Raw genomic sequence first — 23,197 nt, forward strand, 5'->3', positions numbered from 1 at the left:
GGGTTGAGGGAGTTAGGGCCCGGCGTCTAAGGCCGAGTTGGGGGTCGAGGAACGGGGGCGGGGCTCCAGGGTCCTGGGCCCGGTGGCGCGGTAGTGGGCCGGGCCGGGGTGGGCCGGGCCGGGGACTGTACCGCGGAGGACTCCGGTCTGTTGGAGAGTCTGGGCGGCGGCGGAGGGATCCTTCTGGGGGGAGTCCCGTCGTGGAAGAGGACGAGGATATCCAGCTGGTTCTGCCCGCGGCGGAAGCGCAGCGGCCCGACTCTACTTGCGCTTCTTCCGAGCGTCCGCCACCTCCGAGCGTTCGGTCCTCGGGGCGAGTCTCTGGCCGCTATGGCCGCGGTCGCGGGCTTCCGGGCCTTCGGGTCAAAGGTACCCGACTGGCTCCGGCGCGGCCCACGGGCTCCGCGAGCCGCCGGCTTCTGCAGCAGGGGGCCGCCCGGGGCCGGTCTGTCGGAGCCCGCGCAGCGACCCACCCGCGTGCAGCAGCGAGACGGCATCAGGTCAGCGGCTGGCCGCGGGCGCCCTGACCCTCTGGGAGCGGCCTGCGCCCGCAGGCGTGTGGGGCTGTTCCCGGGTGGGGTGGACTGGTGGGGACACGGAGAGAGACGGGCAGAGTAGGAGGCCAGACGCCGCGCCGCCTAGCCTCCCCACCCCGGTCGTCTGTCACTGCGCAATCCGGCCCGCGGGGTAGTCCCGCCGAGAATAGTGGATGTAGTGCTTAAAGAGGTGACTGGCTTGGGTGCAGTCACGTTTGGGACCCTGCAAGACTCACGCCTGAAGATTTCAATTGGGACCGCCCCCCCCCCCAGGCCAAACTCTTAGTGCAACCGAACCGAGTTGTCATAGGACTCTCAGACTCAGTGTGGGCAGCTCTGCTGGTGGCCCCATTGCTGCTGTGGCCATTAAGGCACCCCTTTACTAGAGGGTTCTGTTCCTCACGAACCTGATCTGGCTCCAAAGCTGTGTTGAGGCCTAGCAAAGCTGCTCCTTGGCCCTCACCGAGAAGTGCCAGGAAAATAAATAGGATGAAGGACAAAACATACTGAGTGCTGCCCTTTGGCTCAACTACCCAAAAGCCCTTAAAACTATACCTGTGTACACAACGGAAACTGGAGAATGAAGTAAAGGTCGAAGGGCCCCAAGCCCCATCCAGGCCTCCTCATGACTTTTGCCACGCCAGTAAAAGGCCCAACAGAAGGCCCGAGTAGCATTTAAAAGTATTTAAAAGTTACAAATCAAACTAATGTTAAACATGTTTTTTTTTTTTTTTCTCCTGCCCTGACAAGTAGGCCTTCATGAAACCTCAAAGGCTGTATTTGAATTTACAACCCTCAGGCTCCTAGGAGTCCTGCCCAGGGGAGCCAGTGGAGAGCCCGCCACTGGCCTAGTTTCGGGTTTTTTTTTCTTCACAGCCTTCACTTACCCCCTCCTACCTCTTCACCTCTCGTTTCTTCCAGGGGCTTGGCTCATAGGTCTGCAGACATCCCATCCACGTGCCCATATTCTGCCCTCTCACTCCTATAAACAACTTTTGGCCACCCTGGGGCCTAGGGATGCCCACTGCACAGCCAGGGAACTCCAGGGTTTCAGGTAACTGCAGCAGGGTTTGGAGGGAGGAGGTGATTCCACGTGAGCACATCCCATTATCCTAGTGCTTCCCTGCTCACTTGGACGGCACAACTGGAAGAGGGCAGATCTGGGTCCATCTGGTCAGAAGCCTGACTTGTGGCCTGGCAGCCACATGACAAATGGAGGCCTGGTGGAGTTCTCCAGAGTTAAACATGGATCAGAAAGAGAGACATGATTAGAGCAACCTATCATCGATTCTGGGACTCATTTAGTAGGAAGGGAGCCCCCAGATCCAACAACTCAGTCAAGCTTTGAGTGTCCTGTGTCAAGGCTGCTCCTCTCAGCAACACCATTGTCATGTAGGGAGGGCCAGCTCTGAACTGGGTGCTGCTCTAGGCACAAGAGGGAGCTCTGAAAATGACTGGCATTTAGGGGTTAGCGGAAGGCTAGGAGCCTATGGAAGTAGGGAAGTAGAGAAGGGCCTGGAGAGGAGGAATGTGTTTCCGGAAGGAGAACATAATCCAAATGGCCACTGGATTTGGTTCAGACAACTAGGGGCTGCTAGGTGAGACTAGTTTTACTGGAGTGGCAGGAACAGGAGCCTGGTGATACCGGGTTGAAAAGTGAACTCGGCAACTTCGAGCACTCTGGCAGGGTGTGTTACACACAAGCCACAGGATTAATGGGATGCACATGAACAGACACTGCTATGCAGCTCAGGCATTTGGGGGCTGGCATCATTTTACATAATTTTGCCTGAGGCCTTAGAATTTAATTTAAACATATGTCATGGGTAGGGTGGCAGCTTTTTAAGTCTGCTACAGCAAGCACACTCATTATTTTACTTGAAGGTTTATCAGCAGTCCTCTCGCCACCATCTCCCTCCCCTACCCCCTTGCCCAATATAGGTTTCAAAGTCTATCAGCATATCAACTGCAAGTCGTGTTTGTACTTAGGAGACAGCATGTATATGAGAAACAATGATGAATATCTCAGCCACCTAAACGTGGCAGCAAAACAGAAATGATATTCCCAAGAAAATGCTATTGTACTGAAATTCTGTCGTCAAAGTGACTTTCCAGAAAACAGTGGCACAGGAGGCTATTTATGGAGAATCCACCCAGACATGTAGTGGTAGGAATATCAGATTCAGGAAAGAATGAGGAAGGCCAGAAACGTGGATGGAGGCTGGTGGGAAACACCTAAAATATATAACAATCTGGTTACTGTCGCCGCTTGTTCCATGTAACAGCAAAAATAAGACTTTTCTGTATATGTAGGCAGAAGACAATACATGTTATTGTAATCAGCATACTTAAAATACCAAGCAGGCCTTTGAATACTAGCTTCTAGTGAGATGACATGTCCAAAAGAGCCCTGTTGCTGTGCAGTTCTGTCCTTTTGTTCTTCACCTATCATTCCATTCTCAGACAGCATGAATCACTGTGCGGAATTACAGGTTGCCACCATAAGAGATGGTAAAATGTTGTCATGTGTGTATGGGCAGCTGCACTGTGGCTGTCATGGGGTGGGTGGGTGAGAGGAGGTTGGGGGCAGATTTTATTCTTGGCACTTGTGTTATTTTTTTCTGAAGGACAACGGAGAGAAGGACAGGTGGCACTGTGTGTCAGATTCCTCTGGCTCCTGCCGCTGTCTTACAAACTGTGCAGCCTCTCAGTGTGCATGGCAATGATTTTGGAACGACTCTGACTTGCCCTTTCGGTGGAGGTGGCAGCAATGTTTCTGACAGCCAACCTGGAGAAAAAGAGAAACAAATCAAGGGGGAGAGGAAGAAGACCCAGCCTGCATTTCAGGAAGTTTCCTTGTTTTGATTTAGCTGTGACTCCAGAGAGTTGACAGACCATCTCATTTGCCTCTAAGCAACATCATTTCTCTTTTCTAGTATTTTAAAAATAGCTCCAAGATTAGAAAGGAATTACAGGGGTCCTTGCTTGTTTTGATTGGTATATGATCCAGTAATTATAAAATGTTCTTCGCAGGAACATTGTCTTGAGCAATCCAAAGAGGAGAAACGCACTGTCACTGGCAATGCTGAAATCTCTCCGAAGTGACATTCTTCATGAAGCTGAAAGCAAAGATCTGAAAGTCATTATCATTTCAGGTACTTATTTGATCTCCATCCTCAGGGTTCTGCAGTACCCAAAGCCTTTTCTCAAAATTCTTTGGGTAACTGGGGCACTCCCTCCCCTCACTTAACAGGAGCATTGTTTGGAAGCTCCTTTACAAGAACATTAATTGTAAAAATACTCTTGAGGAGGGGGCATAAAGGGGACAAATGGTAATTGGAAAAAATGCAATGAAAAAGAAAGAAAATGTCATTTTAACAAAAAACTGTACTTGAAAAATAAATAAATTTTTTTAAAAATTAAAAAATATATCATTTAAAGCCCTATAAAAATTTACAAAGGCAGTGTTCATTTAAAATACATTGTAGAGATTAAGTGGATTCTCACTGAATGTTGGTACACATGGTATTACTCAGTTACAGCAAAACAGCCATGAAATAAAGTAATGGTAACTATGGGAGGACAATAAAAAGGTAAAACAACACACACAAAAAAGAAAAACTCTTGAGTAGTGGGGGCTGTGAAACATTGCCACACTTGGCTGTGCTGGTCTTCCTATCAAAATCAGATGATTTACTGATCATGATGATTGGTTCCCTCATGGACCGGATAAGATGGGTTTAATCACTGATCCTTCAGGCAGCCTACTGCGTCAGCAGGGACCAGGCTGCTCAGGCAGTTGACTGGTTTGTCTTTTCTGCTCCTCCCAAACTTTCCACCAATATCCATAATCTTCAGTGGTGCCAGGAAGAGTGCCCTAGTTTGCTCATTTCTTTCCTTATTCTTTTCCAGTAAAATTTTTTACTGAATTATCTAGTGATGATAGTGATGGTACAAGTAATATCAGTGTCAGCATCTTAAAGCATTCACAGAAAAATAATATTGGTGATGCTCTGTGATGTACTTTTCTTGTTATAGAAATTAAGGACCAGTATTTCTGGAGGCAGATATTTAGAATGTTACCTTCTTATCCATGGTTGAATTTCAACTGTTTTATATGGCAAATGGAAAAGAAACAGGACAGATATTCCTCAGCCATGAGGATGTTACCTGTAAGCTACAAAGGCAGCTAACTTCTGAATAACACAATTTCCTCACCTTTTTAAAGGGAATAATATTGCTTATCAAAAGAACCACAACTAAAGGAAAATATGAGAAAGTGTTAGCAGCTTATCCATGGAGTTACATTTTGCTATTGTTAATAACAGACCCCAGGAAAAAATAAAGGGGTTCTCTTCACACTCCAACCTTCCTGACTGCAACCCTGACTGTGTGGGTGGCCACAGGCTGCAGACTAAATGACAAGGACACTGCCAAAGGCGTGGTGTATTCTGATGAACCTACATAAGTCAATACTCTCAGACCAGACCAAGTCCAAAACCAAAACTGCGAGCCTAGAGGGACAGCTCTGGAAAAAACCCATTCACCTGGCTACTGAGTCCTCTATCCATGGTGTGATTGCAAATCTTGATTGGTTTCCACCACGGACCATTTAGAGTACAGATACCTCACCTTGGATGTCATTACGAAATACTGCCTATAACTCTTCAAGTTAACTGGAATTATTCTTACCAAATTGGGCCATTAACTTTCTCTACCTGTCCACAGCATCAATACAGGTGTTCATTAAAGTTATTCAGTAGACAAATAAGTGACCTTCCCAGCTCTGCTGTTTACAGCTTTTTATTTTCTTATCTTAATTGGAAACATTTGCAGCGGAGGGGCCTGTATTTTCTTCAGGACATGATTTAAAGGAATTGACGGGTGAACAAGGTCCAGAATACCACGCTGAAGTATTTCAGACCTGTTCTGAGGTAAGCCAGGAGGTCGGTTGGCATTGCAAACCTGAAAATGTATATAATTGTACATTTTAAAGATTGTGTTAGGCTTCTAGTTTACAGGTAAGGCTTTATCTATGAGACCTAACCACTGTAGAACTACTGAAACCTCTGTGGTCATTGGTGAATCCTTCATCGAAGCAACAATTTGGTCTTGATTTTTAAGAAACAACTGTAGTTTGCTATTGCCATTGTGATATGCCAAAGAGAGTGAAGTATATGCTGAATCGATTGGTGCAATTTCCAGCATCATGGGTATGTCTTGGTCTACATGTTTTAAGAGGCAAAGGGTGGAAATATCCATCTTTAGAGAGAAAGAACCTAAGATAATTTAAATAATCTTAAATTGAAACATCTCTGTTAGTGGAAAAGAGAGAACATTCATAAATAGAATAAAAATAATGATTTTTAAAATAATTTCTAAGCTCTGGCTGGTGTTGCTTAGTGGATTGAGCACTGGCCTGTGAACTGACAAGTCGCTGTTCCATTCCCAGTCAGGACTGGGTTGTGGGCCAGGTCCCTGGTTGGGTGTGTGCAAGAAGCAATCGATGTTTCTCTGTCATATGGATGTTTCCCTCACTCTCTCTTCCTCCCTTCCCTTCTCTCTGCAAATAAATAAATAAAATTCTTTAAAAAATAAAATAAAATTCAGACTTAAAAAATTATTTTCAAATGCTTCTTTCAACCATGCTTTATAATCACCACCTCCAAGTAGGAAAATCAACCTCTTCATTTTCACTTCCATCTATTTAACCATATTAAGAATAGAAACTGCCAATAGCCATTGAGGAGGAAGAATAAAAAGTTGCGATGATTTATAAATGTATCATCTCAACCCCTGGATAGTCAAAAATTCAATATAGAATCCCACTTCCCGTAACACACTGATCATTTCAGGAGTATTTACCAAGTGCCTCCTATGTGCATGGTACTTGCAAGATATTGAGGGAAATAGAAGGAAAAACGTTTCCTACCAAACCGAAAATGGAAATCTAGTTGAGAAACAAGACGTAGAAAACAGTTTCATAACTTGACCCTAAGATAACTTAGTGTAATTTTCTACCTTTCATAGAGTTATTCCTTCATTTGATCATGTATGATTCAACAAATAGATGATGATACTTACTATGTAGACAAGATAGAGGTGAGTAAGGTGGGCCAGGGACCGGAAGGTGATTAAGATACCTTCTTCACTATTGTTTGTCTTCCTTGCCATTTCCCAGGAACCCTTCTGGAGATCAGATTATAGTTTTCTCACTTCATGGGGGGACAGACGGGGAAAGTGAATGACTTGAGGCTTCACAGAGAGGAGAAAGCAGCCAGAGCTATGGCTTAGGTCTTTTGTTTCACATTAATGATTATGTAACAGTCTGCTCCTGTGTTTACCAAGGCTTGGTGCTTTAAAAGATATTTTCCTGTTAATACCCAGTATGTTTGACCAAATCAGAAAATCATCAAAGATAACCAGTAGGCCTTCCATCCTGCCAAAAGGACCTTCCTTTTGTTACTGCTGGGGGATCTACATGAACTGGGATCTAAACGGGTTACCAAAGGGCCACAGGGAACTAGAGCTGCTTCAGAGGATAAATACCAGATTTTTGTGGAAGCTTCCAATCCCTGGACGCTTCCGGCTCACCGAAAAAGACCCAGTGCCTAAACAAGGCCCCGCCCTGATGCAGTCACAGAGGAGTGAAAAATGCATTGATTTCTTTAACATTTTTGTTCTAAGAAAATCAAATTGTCTGAATAAATATGAGCACCATAAACTTGTGTAAGATTTCAATTTCCAAGTGTAATCAACAGGCAGATTGGAACAGAATGAGCTAGATATTTCATGTTGGGTTCATGCATGAGAAAATTTGATTCCAGAAAGCAAGATAGTGCTGAATTAGCTTATTATCTAAAATTTGCTCTCTAACTTTACTTTTAAATTTTTCTAATTATAAAAGTAATAAATGCTTATAGAAAATTCTGGAAACCTAGAAAAATAAATGGAAAAAAAGTTACTGATATCATACCATGATCATACCACCCAGAGAAAACTATAATTTACAGAAATATTCACTACATTTCTTCTTAATCATTTTTCTACATGAACCTATTTCTCTGAATAATCACACAGATACCATTACATTGTGTAATTGTATAATATTAAATGCTTACTATGTTCTAGGTAATATTGTGAGCACTGGAGACATATTAATTTATGTAGTTCTCCAGTTGTTAAAGTTGGTACTCTTATTATACCCATTTTACAGGTGTGAAGACTGAGGATTAGGCAGTGAGTGAGTGATAGACTGGGCATTAAACCCCAGCAGCCTGGCTCCATACCACTATACAGGCCCAGACTATCATGCTGATATTTCTCTTGGGACATTTAATTTTAATGAGAAGACGGCATTCTGTGAAATAACTATAGTCTGGTTAATATAGCTACTTCCTTATTTTTATATGTTTATATTATTTATTGTTTTTATTATTATACAGTGATGATTTGGTGAACAACTTTGTCCAGATAGCTTTTTACACCTTCAAAATATTACTCATTAGTACAATTTTTAGATTAAAGATGTGAATATTTTTAATGTTGATATATATTGGATTACCTGAGTATTTTGCCAGCAGGAAGTTTGAAATTTTAGTCTTTTGTAGGTGGCAAACAGGAGATAAACTGTTCCACTCTAATCACAGTCAGCTACTTTTCACAAGTAAAGTTCGAGTGACAGGTCACATCCAGAGCTAAAACAAAATTTTGTCTTTCTTTGCAGTTCTTGTGTGTCCTTCTCCTTGTCACTGTAGCTCACTGTGAATGAGCTCTGTCACTGATCACCCCCATTCTCACTAGAGTATGTGAACCCCATAATCCATGAACAGTTTGGGGTGTGAGTACATACAAGTGCATTCTTCTGTGAAGAGGGTCACTAGCACTTAGATTCTCAGAAAAGTCAAGAGCCTCTACTATAGAATATAAGGGGATATCCTTATATATAAAATTGGTTTTGTTATAATAAAGCTGACAGATATCAAATGCTTATAAGGATGAAGGTAAGTCCCTTGGGCAAAATCAACAAAGGTCGTTTTTCTTTGAGTTGCCATCATGGAAAACAAGCCCAGAGGAAGCTCCTCTCTGCCTCCCCTCCTACCTCACCAGGGTTCAAAGAACAACCATTTATAAATTCACGTTACCATAGCAACACAATCTGTAGAGTGTCATGAAGAAATGGAGAAATAAACCAAATTGTTTCATAAGCTGCAAAAATAAAGCTCTGGAGACTTAGGAGGGGCAGGAGTAACTCGTGGACAAGTTTGTGGCTGCCTTCTCTATGCCAATGGTACTGTTTTAGGGATTTTGTTCATTTTGATGACATCAGGGTATTCCCCACCATTTTAATAGAATTAAGAGAATATCATGGTGGTAATTTGAGGAATAATTACTAAAGAAACTGCCTTCCAGTCCCTTTTCCATTTTAATTTTTCAAGGAAGGTAAAAATGCCAGTTTCAGACTCCCACCACCAGAGCTCCACGCAGGCTCAGTGACAACGTAAGCACTGTTCCCAGAGAGGAGTCAGCTGTGTCCCCTGGGGGGGTGCTCCGAAGCAGCTGGAGAGGAGGGGACTGGACCCTCAAAAAGGCCAGGGCTGAGGATCAGACAGATGCGGGTTCAGACCCCACAGCACCAACTTGCGGATCTTGGATCTTGTTCCCTGGCTGGCTTCTGCTCTGAGCGTTGTGTCCTGGTTGTAACGCAGTGTTCCTACCCCCTGGGGTTCTCAGGAATTAAGTAGCACAGTTTGGTTCATAGTCAGTATTCAATGCAAGTTAGTTCTCTTTGTGCCTTCTTTTGTCCTTAAAAAAAATCTGATACACTAATGGATATGAGAAGGCTCTGAAAACAGGAAAGACATATGAAATAAGCTTTAATGTTGTACCTCCCTCTTGCATGGATGTGAACTGGGTGTATTTGCCCCTCCAGGTCATGATGCTGATCCAGAATCACCCCGTCCCGGTGATTGCCATGGTGAATGGCTTGGCCACTGCTGCTGGGTGTCAGCTGGTTGCCAGCTGTGACATTGCTGTGGCCAGCGACAAATCCTCATTTGCCACTCCTGGTGTGAACGTCGGACTCTTCTGCTCCACCCCTGGTGTGGCCTTGGCGAGAGCAATGCCAAGAAAGGTAATTTGACCCCCTGCAGCCCCCCATCCAGTTGTAACCCTTCAGTGCATATGAGGGTTAGCTCCAGAATTCGCTTGTTAAAGTAGCATTTGAATCAGAACGTTCCACATGAAGCACAGCTGGCTGGGTGTGCCACAATGTCCCTTCTAATGTCTTGCGTGGGGACAGCGTATGCAGCTTCTCACAAAGCACTTCACCTTGTGATTTGTGCATTTCACTCTTGCCTGCCCCTCAATATGGGCTAGTTAGGTTTTTGGATTTTTTTGTTTGTTTTCATAAAGGCACACATTTTTTTGTAATCTTACTTGAAATGCAGCTGAGACTCAGTTTTGTCGCCCTGAAACCTTGCCCATGAGCTGTACTCGCATGGTGACACATGCCAGTAGCGGGAGGCCAGGATACAAGTGTTGCTGGCGTATATTGTGTGCTGACAATCTGTCTTGTTCCACAAAGGACAGAAAGTCGCTGCCGTACTGAGTGTGTCAGTTTGTGATGGTTGTATTTCAGGAGCATGAACAGCCTGTGCCTTGTGTGTTGAAGCTGCCCCAGGAGCCGCATTGTACAAGTTGTTTTGTCATTGCTAACCAAAGTGAAATTCATTTCCTTACAAAGCTTTTCCCCTTCCTATAACATCGTAAAATAATATTTACCAGTGGCTTCCTTGTTCTAGAAAAAGTACATACTCATTCTCAATTGGAAATCTGTTTAAAAATAGGGTGGCAGAGTAGTTGTATACTATAGCAAGTAGGGATCTAAATTGCCTTCTAGAATATCCATGTCAGCATCTGCTACGAAAATTAGCAGTTGCTCCCATGCCTGAGGCACAAAAGAAATGAGACTCAAGGGAAATCAAGCCACAGGACCAAGGCATTTAGAGAAGCACTCCATTCTTTCATGGTGCTTCCTCATTAGTTTTTACAGAGGTGTGTGTTTTAAGGACATTCTGAGTGCATATACCTACAGTGCACACACATGAAAACTGGCTGAACGTGGGCTCTGCAACTGCAGATAGTGGCCTGTCAAACAGAGCTGGCTGAAACGTCCTCGGCCCAAGGGGTGTTTTGATCCCTCCAGGATACACATTTACCTTAAATGTGTGTGTGTGTAGGTGTGTATGTGTATATATGTACACATATATATGTGTATATATATAAAGTCCCTACTTTGTGCCAGTACATTAAAATGCATTCATTATAAACATATGGTCAGAGCTTATTAATAACCTATCTTATAATTGTGCAAATCATATCACGAGGCCTTGTGCATAGTAAAAGGCATTTGCCTGCTTGGCCTGCCTGCATGCAGGTGTTCAATGCCCAACATTCTGGAAGGTTCCATGTTAAGGCATTTGAAACTTTTAATTAAGTCATGATTGTCTTTCCCTGGCTAGTGTAGCTCATTTGGAGCATCGTCCCATAAACTGAAGGGTCATGGGTTCAATTCCTGATCAGGGTACATGCCTAGGTTTTGGGTTCAGTCCCCAGTCCAGGTGTGTACAGGAGGCAACCCATTGGTGTTTCTCTCTCGTCCACATTTCTCTCTCTGTCTCCCCACCATCATCTCTGTCTAGAATCAATGGATGTTATCTTTGGGTGAGGATTAAAGAAATAATAATTATATGTACAAAATACATATACAGTATATATAAATCATGATCGTCCTGCTGGCAGGAGAAGAATCCATTCCTGAACTTTTTTTTTTAAAGATTTTATTTATTTATCTTTAGAGGGGAAGGGAAGGAGAGAGGGAGAGAAACATCAATGTATGGTTGCCTTTCATGCATCCCCTGCTGGGAACTGGCCTGCAACCCAGGCATGTGCCCTGACTGGGAATCGAACTGCAATTGTCTGGTTCGCAGGCCTGCACTCAATCCACTGAGCTACACCAGCCAGGGCCCATTCTTGAACTTTTAAAATCAAGTCTTATAATTGACTCCTAAAAACTTAAACATTATATCACATTGTATTTTTTAAAATTTATTTTAATTTGTTTTTAGAGAGGGTAAGGGAGAGAAAGGAAGAAAAAACATCGATGTGGAACCTGTGACCTTTCAGGTCACAGGCTGGTTCTTACTCCACTGAACCACACCAACCAGGGCCATATTTATCAAATTTTAAATTAGTTTTTGAGAAGAAAGAGAGGGAAAATGTGACAAAAACAGGATGTAAGTTCCCAGGAATTCCAGTTATTCTCAGAGTCATGTTGCATAATTGTCCAGCACGAGAGATTAAAGGGCAGGACGTAAGACCAGAGCAACTTTTTCTTCCCACAGAAAGTTCTGGCAGTGCCAGGCCCACTCCGAAGACGGGCAGAGAATCTCTCATACCGTCCCAGGTGGGTCCCTGATCTGCGCTCCTCCCGTTCTGATCCTGCAGAGGCCTTTGAATCACTAGAGTCAGTTGTAGCATTTTTGTTCGGAAGTCTCCAGGGTTTTTTCCTACTCAGCTATCCGAAAGTGGTTCAGCATTGTAATACAGCGGTCCCCAACCTTTTTGGCACCAGGGACTGGTTTCATGGAGTACAGTTTTCCCACAGAGTGGGGTGTGGGGGATGGTTCCAGGATGATGCAAGCTGATTACATTCAAGCTCACCTCCTGCTGTGCAGCCTGGTTCCTAACAGGCAGCAGACCGGTTGGCACAAGGGTCTGGGGACCCTTGTATAGAAGTCCTCGCATGTAGGGCTCATTAATGTTGGCCTATTTGGACTCATGAAGCAGAGAGATGGTTTCAGGTCAACACTAATGAGCTGAACTTGCAATACTGATCAGGGGAATTTAGTGGGGTGAAAGGCCTGGTGGCACCTAAGGCCTTTGCCAGGTTTCTGGATTGCGGATCTCACTTGGGACCTCACCCTTTAGGAGGGAAACTGGGGATTCACAAAAATCTTAACCCTGAACGAAGCACACCTACCTGGCATAACTGCATGATTCGCCCACAGGAACACATTCATACACAGGCCTGTCAGCTGCGTGTGGGTGTTGGGTACATGTCCCCATGCACATCCACAGGGAAGCAAGCAGATGCTTTTGTAAAATGGCCTAGTTGAAGAAGTTGAGCCCTTTTGATGCAGGCTAAGGCCACACATGTGGTCACCACACCCTCTGCTGGTCACCATGGGAAACTGCTCAGCTGTGCCACAGACAGAGGGCTGTATGGGAGCAGGAACAATGACATAGAACTCTTGTGTTCAAGCCAGACTGAGCCTGGGCATGAATAACATTCCACGTTTGAAAAACGTTCCTCTCCTCTGGTGTGAGTTAAATAATTCATTTTCATTGCACCATGTAAACAACCTGCCTGGAGCAGAAACTCCCCGCCCCTATCAGAAACGAGTGGCCTTCTTCAGAAACGAGTCAGTGCCCCAAGCTGTTGGCATGACGGGACAGCGCATGAAAGGTCCAGACCCTCTCATCTCAAATCACTCACTGCTGTAGGAACACTTGCTTCCACCTATTCACCCACGATAACGTGTATTTGTGGAATGTGATTTCTCAATTTAATTAGAACAGAGTAGAACTTTGAAGCTGGAAAGAGTGTTAAGGCATTGTTGCTCAGCTGGTATGCAGTTCACCATAGAGCCTGGAGAAATGCAGGGTCTCAGGCCCACCTAGATCGAATGCATAAAAATCTGCACTCTAACAGTCAGTTTTGGGGCCATCACAGTTGAGACGTGGCCTCAGCACTTTGAGAACCAGTAGCTCAATGCCCTAACTTACTGCTCAGGTTTCCCAGCCAATTGAATTAGCCCCGTGATCCACCAACTCCATCAGCTTTTTTGTTCTCTGAGTCCTCCAGCATCCCAGCCCCTGATACTGGCACACCACTGCCACCAAGTGGTTCTTGTCATAGGTGGCACTGGAGGGGACCTGGAAGGCCCCTCTGCTTTAAATAATCACCCCCTTTCAGGGGCCACAACCCCTAAAACACAAATTTACAGCTGGAATAAACATGTGAATCATAGCCACTGCACTTATTAAGTGCCTACTGAGTGCCCAGCACTGCACTATAAGCAATACATATATTTTCTCTAGTCTTCACAATTCTGCCAGAGGATGGTAGTCTCACTCCCGTTTTTCAGATAAGGAAACAGACTCGAGAGTGGGATAAATTGTTCCCTTAAGGACTGTGGTTAGCAAGTGGCCTCAGGGACATCCAGACACAAGTACCACTACCTAGGGAGTGAGCCTTGGCCTCCAGTCCTTTTTGTGGTTTTTAATGCAAATAGCAGGAGGATGAAGTGTGAAATCACCAGCTTGTTAAGGGGACCCAAGAAGTGTCCCCTAATAGGCAATAAGAGTTGGTTTAGGGAATAGGAGGTATTTTCTTCTCTCACACCTGAAGTTTCAGGGGCCCACTACATAGAAACTTAAATAGCAAGTAAAGGTTGTGCTGATGAGCTGTAAAATCAGCAGGCTTTCTTTTTCTTAGGGAATGCCATTCCATTACCTAATCTGCCTGGGTGAAGTCCCCTCAAATCAACATTGTGCTAAACAGTATCACCCCACTAGATGGGTGAGGAAACTGAGGCCCAGAGAGAAGCATAAACTAGGTGGGGGGACTTAGAAAGCTGAAGGTAGGCCAGGAACTCAGTCCAGGCCTGACCCTGCTCCGGTCCAAACTTCTTTTGTGAGCAGCTTTAATACCATTAGGACCTCTTTGGTCTTCTGGACAGAAGGGAGAGGTGCCAGGATAGCAGAAGCGTAATCTGGTTTCAACTGGTCCCATGATTTAAAAAGCCATCTAAATAAGTGGTTCTAAACTGGGGGCAGTACTAGCTCCGGGGCCATTTGGCAATGCCTGGCGCCATTTTGGACCATCACAAGTTGGGGGTGGGGGGTGGCGCCCAGTGGGTAGAGGCCAGGGATGCGACCACCTACAGAGCGTTATTCACACAACCACCCACGCAACATTATCTGGTCCAGATTATACAATGGCACTGATACTGGGGAACCAGGATCTAAATGCTCTCTCACCGGAAGTTTCAGGGGCCCTCTACGTAGAAACATAAACAGTAATTAAAGATTGTGATGATGCGCTGTATTGTATATATAGTTTAAGCTGTTCCCATTACCTCTCATTGCATAACACCCCACTGCTAATGGCTCAAAACAGCAGTAATTTGTTCAGCTCATGTGCTGTAGTTTGGACAGGGCTCTGGGCTCAGTGAGGAAAGCTGATCTCTGCTCCACAATGTCTGTGGCCTCAGCTGGGAAGACTTTTAAATTGGGGAGTGACGGCTGAGGGCAGCCAGCATCAGGCCGGGAACTCAGATGGGACACTTAGCGCAGCCTCTCGGTGTGGCGTGGGCCTCCTCAGAGCAAAGCGACTGGTTCTCGGGCTGAGCTGACAAGGGAGAGAGCCACATGGAAGCAGTTACTAACTTTTCTTTTTTCAATCCTCAGCTAAGGATATGTTTATTGATTTTAGACACAGGAAGGATGACGAGGGGGGAGAGGGAGAAAGAGAGGAGAGAAACATTGATGTGAGAAACATCGATAGGTTGCCTCCTGTCTGTGTTTCAGCCTAGGGATTGAACCTGCAACCCAGGCATGTGCCCTAATGAAGAATCAAACCCCCAGCCTCCCAGCCTTTAGATGCACAGGACAACGCTCCAAACAACTGAGCCACCTGGCCAGGGCTAGCAGTGTCACCTTTTGACCTAGCCTCCAAAGAACTACAGTGTCATTTCTTTCTACTGTGTTTGCCTTCATCCAGTCATTCATTAAATCATTCATCGATAAATATTTAGCAGGTCGCCTGCTATATGCAAGGCACTCCTCTTGTGCTGGAGATACAGAAATGAATGGAAAAATAAAAAGAAAAGTTTCTGGCCTGGTTGGGTTTACCTGCCAGAATGGAGATAAACAAATAAATGTGTAAAGTATATAGTTAAATGATAAAACTACAAAGGATTAAAATACAGAAAGTGGAGTGGTGCTGAGGTTGGATTTGCAGTTGTAATAGGGTGGCCATGGAGGACCACACTGATGTGGTGACATGTGAGCAGAGACCTCAGAGAGATGAGGGAACAAGCCGTGAATGAGGACATCTGGGGATGGAGCACTGCAGGCCAGGGAATGGCAAGTACAGGGACTGAGGTGACCACACACTTGGCATGTTCAAGGCACAGCAAAGATGCCAGCCAAGCTGCAGGAGGAGGCGAGGGGAGAGGCGGTGGAGAGGCTCTGTGTTTCTCATGCAGCTGGAAAGCATTCTGTTAAATCATAAATCTGAGCTTCAAGAAGCCAAGCTTTGTAGAATCACAGAATGGAAGCATAATACGTGGCCAGCAGTAGAGCCAAGGAAACTAGAGAAAGTGAGGAAGGTGTACCCCCCTTTCTGTAGGCCTTGGAAACCTTTGGGGAGAGGACTGTGGAAAGGGGCGTCCTCTCCTTGTAAGTTAAAATCATGCTAGGCCCCCCATCTGTCCCTGGAAGGCATTTCCTTTCACTCCTCCTCCTTTGGGCGATGAGGCTGCTCTTTCAAATCAGACTGAGGTGGTGGCTTCTCTGAACATGCCCATCATTCTGGAAAGCAGCCACTGCACTGGTTTGTGGGAGGTGATGGGCCTCGCTGCCGAGGCCTTTTTAGTTTCATTCCATCAGATGTGGCTGCTGGCCCGTGCTTGGCTCTTGAAAGAGGCAGCTCAAACCTCCTGCCTCTGCAGGGCTAGGAGCTCAGCTCTGGGGAAGGACCAGGGGACTCGAGAGTCCCGCCCTCTCCTTGGTCCTGGAAAGATCGTCTGTTCCTGATACCCGGGCCAAGGTTGTCAGGAAGTCAGGACACCAACCGCCGCAGCAGAATGAAGTAGAGAAGGTGGGACTGAGGTGGCAGTGGGTCAGGATATGTGTGCCTTAATAATCGCGCGTGTTTCCTCCCCCAGGTCGCCTTAGAAATGCTTTTTACTGGGGACCCCATTTCTGCTCAGGAGGCCTTGCTCCATGGGTTGCTCAGCAAAGTAGTGCCAGAAGAGCAGCTGGAGGAAGAGACCATGAGAATTGCAAGAAAGATTGCCTCCTTGAGCCGTCCTGTGGTGTCCTTGGGCAAGGCCGCCTTCTACAAGCAACTGTGCCAGGACCTTAGAACGGCCTACCACCTGACCTCCCAGACCATGGTGGACAATGTGGCCCTGCAGGACGGGCAGGAGGGAATCAAGGCCTTCATCCAGAAGAGGAAACCCGTCTGGTCACAATGAGCTGGCCATGTTAGAGGACCAAGGGCAAGTGAGCCCCGTAAGCAGCACTCAGGACACCCCCTCCCCTATCTGGTCCCTAACCACTGTGGCCTTGTGATGATAACGAAAGACAGGCAGACTGCTTCTGTAGCATGCGTAATAGTTTCACTGATTGCTGTCTATGCTTCCAGGGGGAAAGGATGGAGCAGAGAGTCAAAGGAAGTGCTAATTTAAGAGTAGTGGGCACCTGTGATGGGCCAGCTGCAGTAGAAAGCCTAGAATTTGATACAGTTCTTCATGGGACCTTAAGTGAGGGATCACCCTGACAGGGGAGAAGGTGATGATAAAATGAGGTGTGAAAGGAGGATGCCAACACACCTCTGTTATCAGAAATGTCCCCTAAAGTGGAGGTACCTCTGGTTGCCCCAGGCACATGAACCATTTCAGATCTCCATGAGATATTCTACATACTGAACATCTTCCTGGTTCTATTGAGAAATAATCATGCCTATGGCTTTGGAATAATCTTATGTGAGTTTAAAAGATTAACTATTGAGAGAAACTGGTAATTTTATCTTCCTAACCAGACTGTGAGCTACCTGAGGGGGAAAAATAAACTAATTCTTATTTTTGTTTGCCCATACTACAGACATACAATAGGTGCCTGATGTTTCTGCAGTGAATGTCCTGGCCATTGGGGCTACTGTGAAACCGGGACCCTGGGCTAATGCTGAGGATAAAAACATCAAGAGAAGTAGGAAGGACGCAGAACACACATCCGACCCACTAAAAATCATCTGCTCCAGATGCCCTTCCAAACTGCCCAGCTTCTAGTGAGAATCCATAGTAGCATCAGGAATAGAGTCCCCCAGCTGAGCAAGAGCTTGGATTAGGACCTAAATATACTCCTTTCTGTCTTCTGGTTCATTATGGCCCATGAGATGATCTAATTTCCTGTCCTCAAGCTTGTCCAATTTATCTTACCTAAGAGTAGGATGTGGCCCTAAGTGTGGTTAGTACCTCAGCCAAGACGAGAACGGTGTGGCTCTAACCAGTGGTTCTCACTTGGCAGGCATTTCTTGGTATGGACTTCCCCTCGTGTTTTCATGGCTTCCATGGAGATTGGCATTGTTTTTCCTTTGCCAGTTTAGAAAGGTAAAAAACAATGTTTTCTTGGAAAGGAGGAGTTTGTTTTAGGAATGCCCCTCCTGAGAGGAAGATCGTTAGAGCTGCCGCCTGCCAGACACCTGGCACGTGCTACACTCTCCATCAGCCCTCACCACCACCCAGTGGAGCAGGTCCCACACCGACCTCCGCCTCACGCCCGAGTAGTTAGTTGAGCCCCACTGGGTCCCAGATGACACTGGGTAGAGGGAGGGTCCCAAACTCAGCCTGCCTCACACAGCATGGGTGTGCTTTCTCCTGGCCACTCTGCCTCAGGGAGGCCAGCCCAAAGAGGTGACTTTGGGCTCCAGGGCAGCTCTCCAACCGAAACAACAGACCAGGTTCTCCTTGCTACAGAACTGGGCCAGTGCGTGAGGGACTTGGGATTTGAATTCTTGGCAGACCACTAGTGGAGTTTTTACTCCAAAGCTCATAAGCTGGCTGCAGCTCTAAACTAGGTCACAAAGGATGGAGCCGTCATGGCTGACTTGAAACGGTGCTGTCAGGGGGGCCCCCTGTGCCCTCTCACCAGGTAGGTAACTGGTCTTGGCAGTCACTGTTCAGCAGTCACCACGTCATACAGTGTCAAGAAGAAGGTGTTAAACTCCCTGGGCTTTCGAGATAGTAACGAAGCTTTCTCACACATTTGGCAAATGAAAAGCAAAAGTTAACTCTACTGTCTGTGTGAGCTTACACAATACCCTCAAACCATGCAATCCCAGGGCCTCTGGGCGGCCTTCGCAGCCTGTGAGCTGATGTACCCTCAGGGACGAGCTATACATCTGTATAGTCTCCTGTGCATAAAATCATCCAGAAAGAAAGTCTGCAACCCACTCTCTGATGTCATGGGATTCATCCTAAGGCTAATATAAATTTGCGGTTAATTTATATCTGCTTCCTTCCACTGGGCCATGGAGAAAATGTTCTGATAACCATGTGATGATTGCCTTCAGAAAGCCTAGTAGATTTGCCTTTTCCTGCACATTTTACTCCTCAGGGAGCTGTGCTGAGCTCAGCCCGGCAGTGCAGGGGCTAGGAAGTCAGTGAAACAGGTGTTCACCCAGGAAGGGCACCATTGGGAAGGCTGGCTTGAGCCCTGGAGAATATAAACAAAAGGAGTGAACAACTGATTAACTTTAAACCAGAGAACTTGGTGATACCAAGAGCCTAAGCTCCTGTCAGTCAGCCCTATGCAGTAGCTCTTCCTGTCCCCCTGCTATCCAGGAGGTTCAGAGAAGTTAAGGCATGTGCCATGGTGGAGCCAGACTCGGGCTTGTGCCTGTATTGTTCGGCAGCCTGTGCTCCTGCCTCCCACACTGTATTCCTCCCAGCTTAGCGGTGTTACTGTTCCGGCCTGGAGAGGAGGGCTACCAGTGTGCTCAATGAAAGCCAGTCCGAAATGGCACAGCCAAGGCAGCACTGGTTTTCTTACCAAAGGCGACTTGGGAAAGTACGAATTTGAACACAGAGCGTTGAGTCCCAGGTTTGCCATCAGCGAGCTGTGTCACTGTGTGTAGGTGATGTAGCCTTTTTAGCCCTCAGTTTCCCAGGCATAAAAATGACACCACTGGACACTTTTCCTCTCAGTTTTGACATTCTGGGTTCTACAATATTGGGTTTGGAAACTTGCTGTGAAACTTGAAACAAGAAGCTTTTGTTCCAAGAAAATGCTCTTTTGTGAATGGGGAACACAGGCATCTTCTTTTTGCATTGAAAACACCTCATTACATTTGAAAACAAGAAATCCATCACAGAGGTTTTCGGGACACACCGGAGCCCTCTGATGCCATGTCTAGGGAAACCCCGCACCAGGCAGACCTCTGTCCAGCCTGGCAGCTACCCTTCCTTCCGTCGAGGCGCAGCACCCAGCCAGCCCGCCCTCCTCTGAAAGCCCGCTGCGCTAAGAGCAGCATCTCTGAGTGTGGCCCATGGATGATCTGGACTGAGCTCCTCACCAGGCCTCTGAATCACAAATTCTGGTTATCAGGACCCCAAAATATGCACTTAAAAAAGATTTCCAAGTGATTCTGCTGCACATTAAAATAGGAACTACTGGCTCAGGATGGGAGTGACATCTCTCCCTGGCAGTGTCTATGTTGAAGCATCAGGGCCTGTGTGATGAACGTGCCAGCAGTCGCCCCGTTGGCCTGACAGGACTGCGAGTGGACACGAGCACTCCTGGGAGCCCCTTCAAATCTCCCACGTGGGCAGATTTCAGGGCCCTCCCCAGCCCTCCGTGCTCAAGCCTTTGGAAGCCCCACCTCCTATAACATCAAACGTCAATCAGAACACACCCACATTCCTTCGTAAATACAATTCTTTGTGTTAGGGAAGGAAATCAAATGATTTACTTTTAAACTTTAAAAGTATCTTTTATTAATTAATAAGGATTACTTCTGGGCATCATCAAGTAGGCAAGAATTAAATCCATTAGTTGATGAACAAGTTAATAAAGTCGAAGTTGATGCATTAGTTAATAAAATGGTAAATTTCAGTCACTCTTGCAAAGGATTTTCTTTCATATTTTGGAGCTCAAAACTTATTTTTGGAGTCCCAAACAGAACCATGAAAAGCTGCAGGCTATCCACTCTGTGCCTATAGTATCTCTTGAATGGAACAGCCCATCCCCTGCAGGCTCCCAGCTAGGGGGTGGGCTGTCCGCCCCCACCCCGACATGGGGAGGAGGGGAGGAGGTGGGGGAATCGGGTATTACAAGGTTTAGATTCCTGGCGTGCAGCCTTCAGACTCCTTACTGATTTTACATTGGTGTCTCCTTCGAATCTCTCTGTCCTGCCCAGGAATGTTTAAGCACAACCCACAAAATAATTTACAAGTAGTTTTTTGCACATTTAAGAAATATTTTCATTTTATGTTGTATGTTTTCAATATTTACCTTACCAAATTCTATGTGGAGAATGGCAATTCCCAGTTTTAGACATTTCTAGGAATTTAGAAAAAAAAGTATTGGTCCAAGTGGAATGTGATTTAGAACTTACCGATGCTTAGGCTCATGTAGTGACTGCTCCATGCCAGGCACCGGGTTAAGCGCTTTGCTGTTATTAATACTTTAATTCTCACAAAAGCTCTGTGAGATAGGCTTCATGAGCCCCATTATACAGATGAGAAACAAAAACAAAGATAGTAAAATAACTTGCCTGTCCTCCCACAGCTAGTAAGGTACATGTTCTGCTCTGCTGTTTAACTTTCTAAAACTGATGTAGGCGATGTGGTCTGAGAAGTCTGAGGGCCTGCTGCTGCCATGCAGCCTGTCGGGGAGTGAGGTTTGGCGGCCAGCTGGTCTGGCTCTGCAGCAAGACCCGCACCCAGCAGCCTGCCGCCCCTCTTGCCTGCTTGTAGGCAACCTCCACGTTGCATCACTTTGCAGATACTGTTCTTCTGCTCTGCATGAAGCACATTGAATTACTGTTTTTAATTCACAGTTCCCTGTATCATCCTCCCTGTCCCCCAACAAAAGTGTGCATCCCTGCAGGGCCACACCGATCCTCATCCCCTTTGTAAATTCTCAGAGCCTAGAACTGCCCAGCACAGAGCAGACTTGTTTGGTCCAGGTCAGCATGGCCAGGATAATTCCCCATACAGGTTACCTAAAACAGACAGGTGGTTTGGGTTTGGTTTGGTTTTTAATGCTCAGGCCATATCTTCCAAATCAGTTTGGGAAAGTTAAATGGCTGAGCAGAACATCAATTAAATCAACATTTCTTTGTAGGTCCAGGGAGGTTGTAATCATCTCTTTGTAAATGTAGGTGGATATTAGGAAGTCACACCACTCACTTGGATGAAATCAGACCCAGGGGTTCTGTAAAGCCTGTTTTCCTTCTTTAAGGCGCAGCGGGAACATGTTTTGGTGTCCAAATGGTTGCCCTGCTGGCGGTAGCACATTCTTCACATAGATAAATGCAATATATGGTTGGTTGACAAGGGGTGAAGGTATTAAATAGGTTTGTTCTTCACAGAATCCATTCAAGTGCTTAAAATGCTTATGTGAATCTTAAACCAAAATTGTCTTGTTTGCTACTGTGTTGGCACTATGGAATGGGTTTTTGTACAAGATGACTCCGACCCTCTGGGAACTTGGTCTAGGAGATAAGTCATGACCACGTTAAAATTCAAATACAAAATAGTCATCAAGGGATGAGACTCAGACAGCTGGGTTGCCTCTGAGCCCAGCCCTTATGACCAGCTCGGTGCTGTGGGGCTAGTGTTTAACCTCTTTGAGTTTCTTCCTGGTTATGGCAGGGATAACGATAACACCTACGTCCTCAGTGGAGGGGGCATTAAACTGAACTACACATGTGGCGCAGTATTGCTGATGACCCACTTCCATTTCACCTGCAGCCGGGGTGGGCAGTTTCCACAGGTAAGAGCTCCCCCATCTTATGGATTGAATTGTGTTACCTCAAAATTCCTATGTTGGAGCCCTAGCCTCCCTGCCTCATTGTGACTATTTGGAGAAAGGGCCTCTAAAGAGGTAACAAGATTAAATGAAGTCATAGGGACAAAACCCTAAATAGAACTGGTGTCCTTGTAAGAAGAGGGAGAGACACTAAGGATGTATGTGCAGAGGAAAGGCCCTGGGAAGACACGGAGAGAAGGTGGTGCCTGCAAGCGAAGGAGGGAGACCTCAGGAGAAGCCAGACCTGCACCACCTCGATCTCAGGCTTCCAGCCTCCAGAGCTGTGAGAAAACAAGTGTCCGTTTCAGCCTGCTGGTCTGTGGTATTTTGTTATAGCAGCTCGAGCTGCGTCAGTCACTCCCTAGAGCACTTCTGTCTCTCTGCCTCTCTCGGAGTGATCTTTGGCGTGCAGGAGCTTGCTCAGCCTTCAACAGGCCAACCTAGAAGTAGGGGGTTCGAGCCTCCAGGGAACCCCCTCAAGCAACAGTAGATGTCCATGGATAAATGCCCCAGCCCCGCATCATCTGAGGGAGCAATTCTGAGATGTGTTTCCTCAGAAGGCCCAGCAAGTCTGAGCCCCATGACCCACAGCACCAAACTGCTTGTTAATGCAAACTTCATCGGCTTCTCCTGCCCCCCCCCCCCGCCTGACCTTGGCCAGTGCCCTCACTTTTGCTTCCAGGAATCACTTTCCATATGAACACACTTCACACAGTCCTTGATTCAGGGTCTGCCACTGCACGAACCCCAAACTCAGCCACTCAGTGAACATCCAT

General features: G+C 46.1%; 1 protein-coding gene across 1 annotated transcript; it reads left to right on the top strand.

Moving 5' to 3' along the window:
* Positions 1-97: 97 nt before the first annotated feature.
* Positions 98-17,500, top strand: ECHDC3 (enoyl-CoA hydratase domain containing 3). The gene is made up of 5 exons (XM_037143517.2): positions 98-500; positions 3,570-3,691; positions 5,373-5,470; positions 9,469-9,669; positions 16,553-17,500. The coding sequence occupies exons 1-5, from the start codon at positions 331-333 to the stop codon at positions 16,862-16,864; spliced, it is 903 nt and encodes a 300-aa protein (XP_036999412.2). The 5' UTR covers positions 98-330; the 3' UTR covers positions 16,865-17,500.
* Positions 17,501-23,197: the final 5,697 nt, after the last annotated feature.

This window comes from Artibeus jamaicensis, unplaced genomic scaffold (genome assembly GCF_021234435.1).
Source record: "Artibeus jamaicensis isolate MK-2021 breed Jamaican fruit bat unplaced genomic scaffold, CSHL_Jam_final contig_426, whole genome shotgun sequence".
Lineage (NCBI taxonomy): Eukaryota > Metazoa > Chordata > Mammalia > Chiroptera > Phyllostomidae > Artibeus > Artibeus jamaicensis.

Coding starts and splice junctions, on each gene's coding strand:
- ECHDC3 (XM_037143517.2), top strand. CDS start 331: ATGGCCGCGGTCGCGGGCTTCCGGGCCTTCGGGTCAAAGGTACCCGAC. Junction 501..3,569: donor CAGCAGCGAGACGGCATCAG/GTCAGCGGCTGG, acceptor TGTTCTTCGCAG/GAACATTGTCTTGAGCAATC. Junction 9,670..16,552: donor CGAGAGCAATGCCAAGAAAG/GTAATTTGACCC, acceptor TTCCTCCCCCAG/GTCGCCTTAGAAATGCTTTT.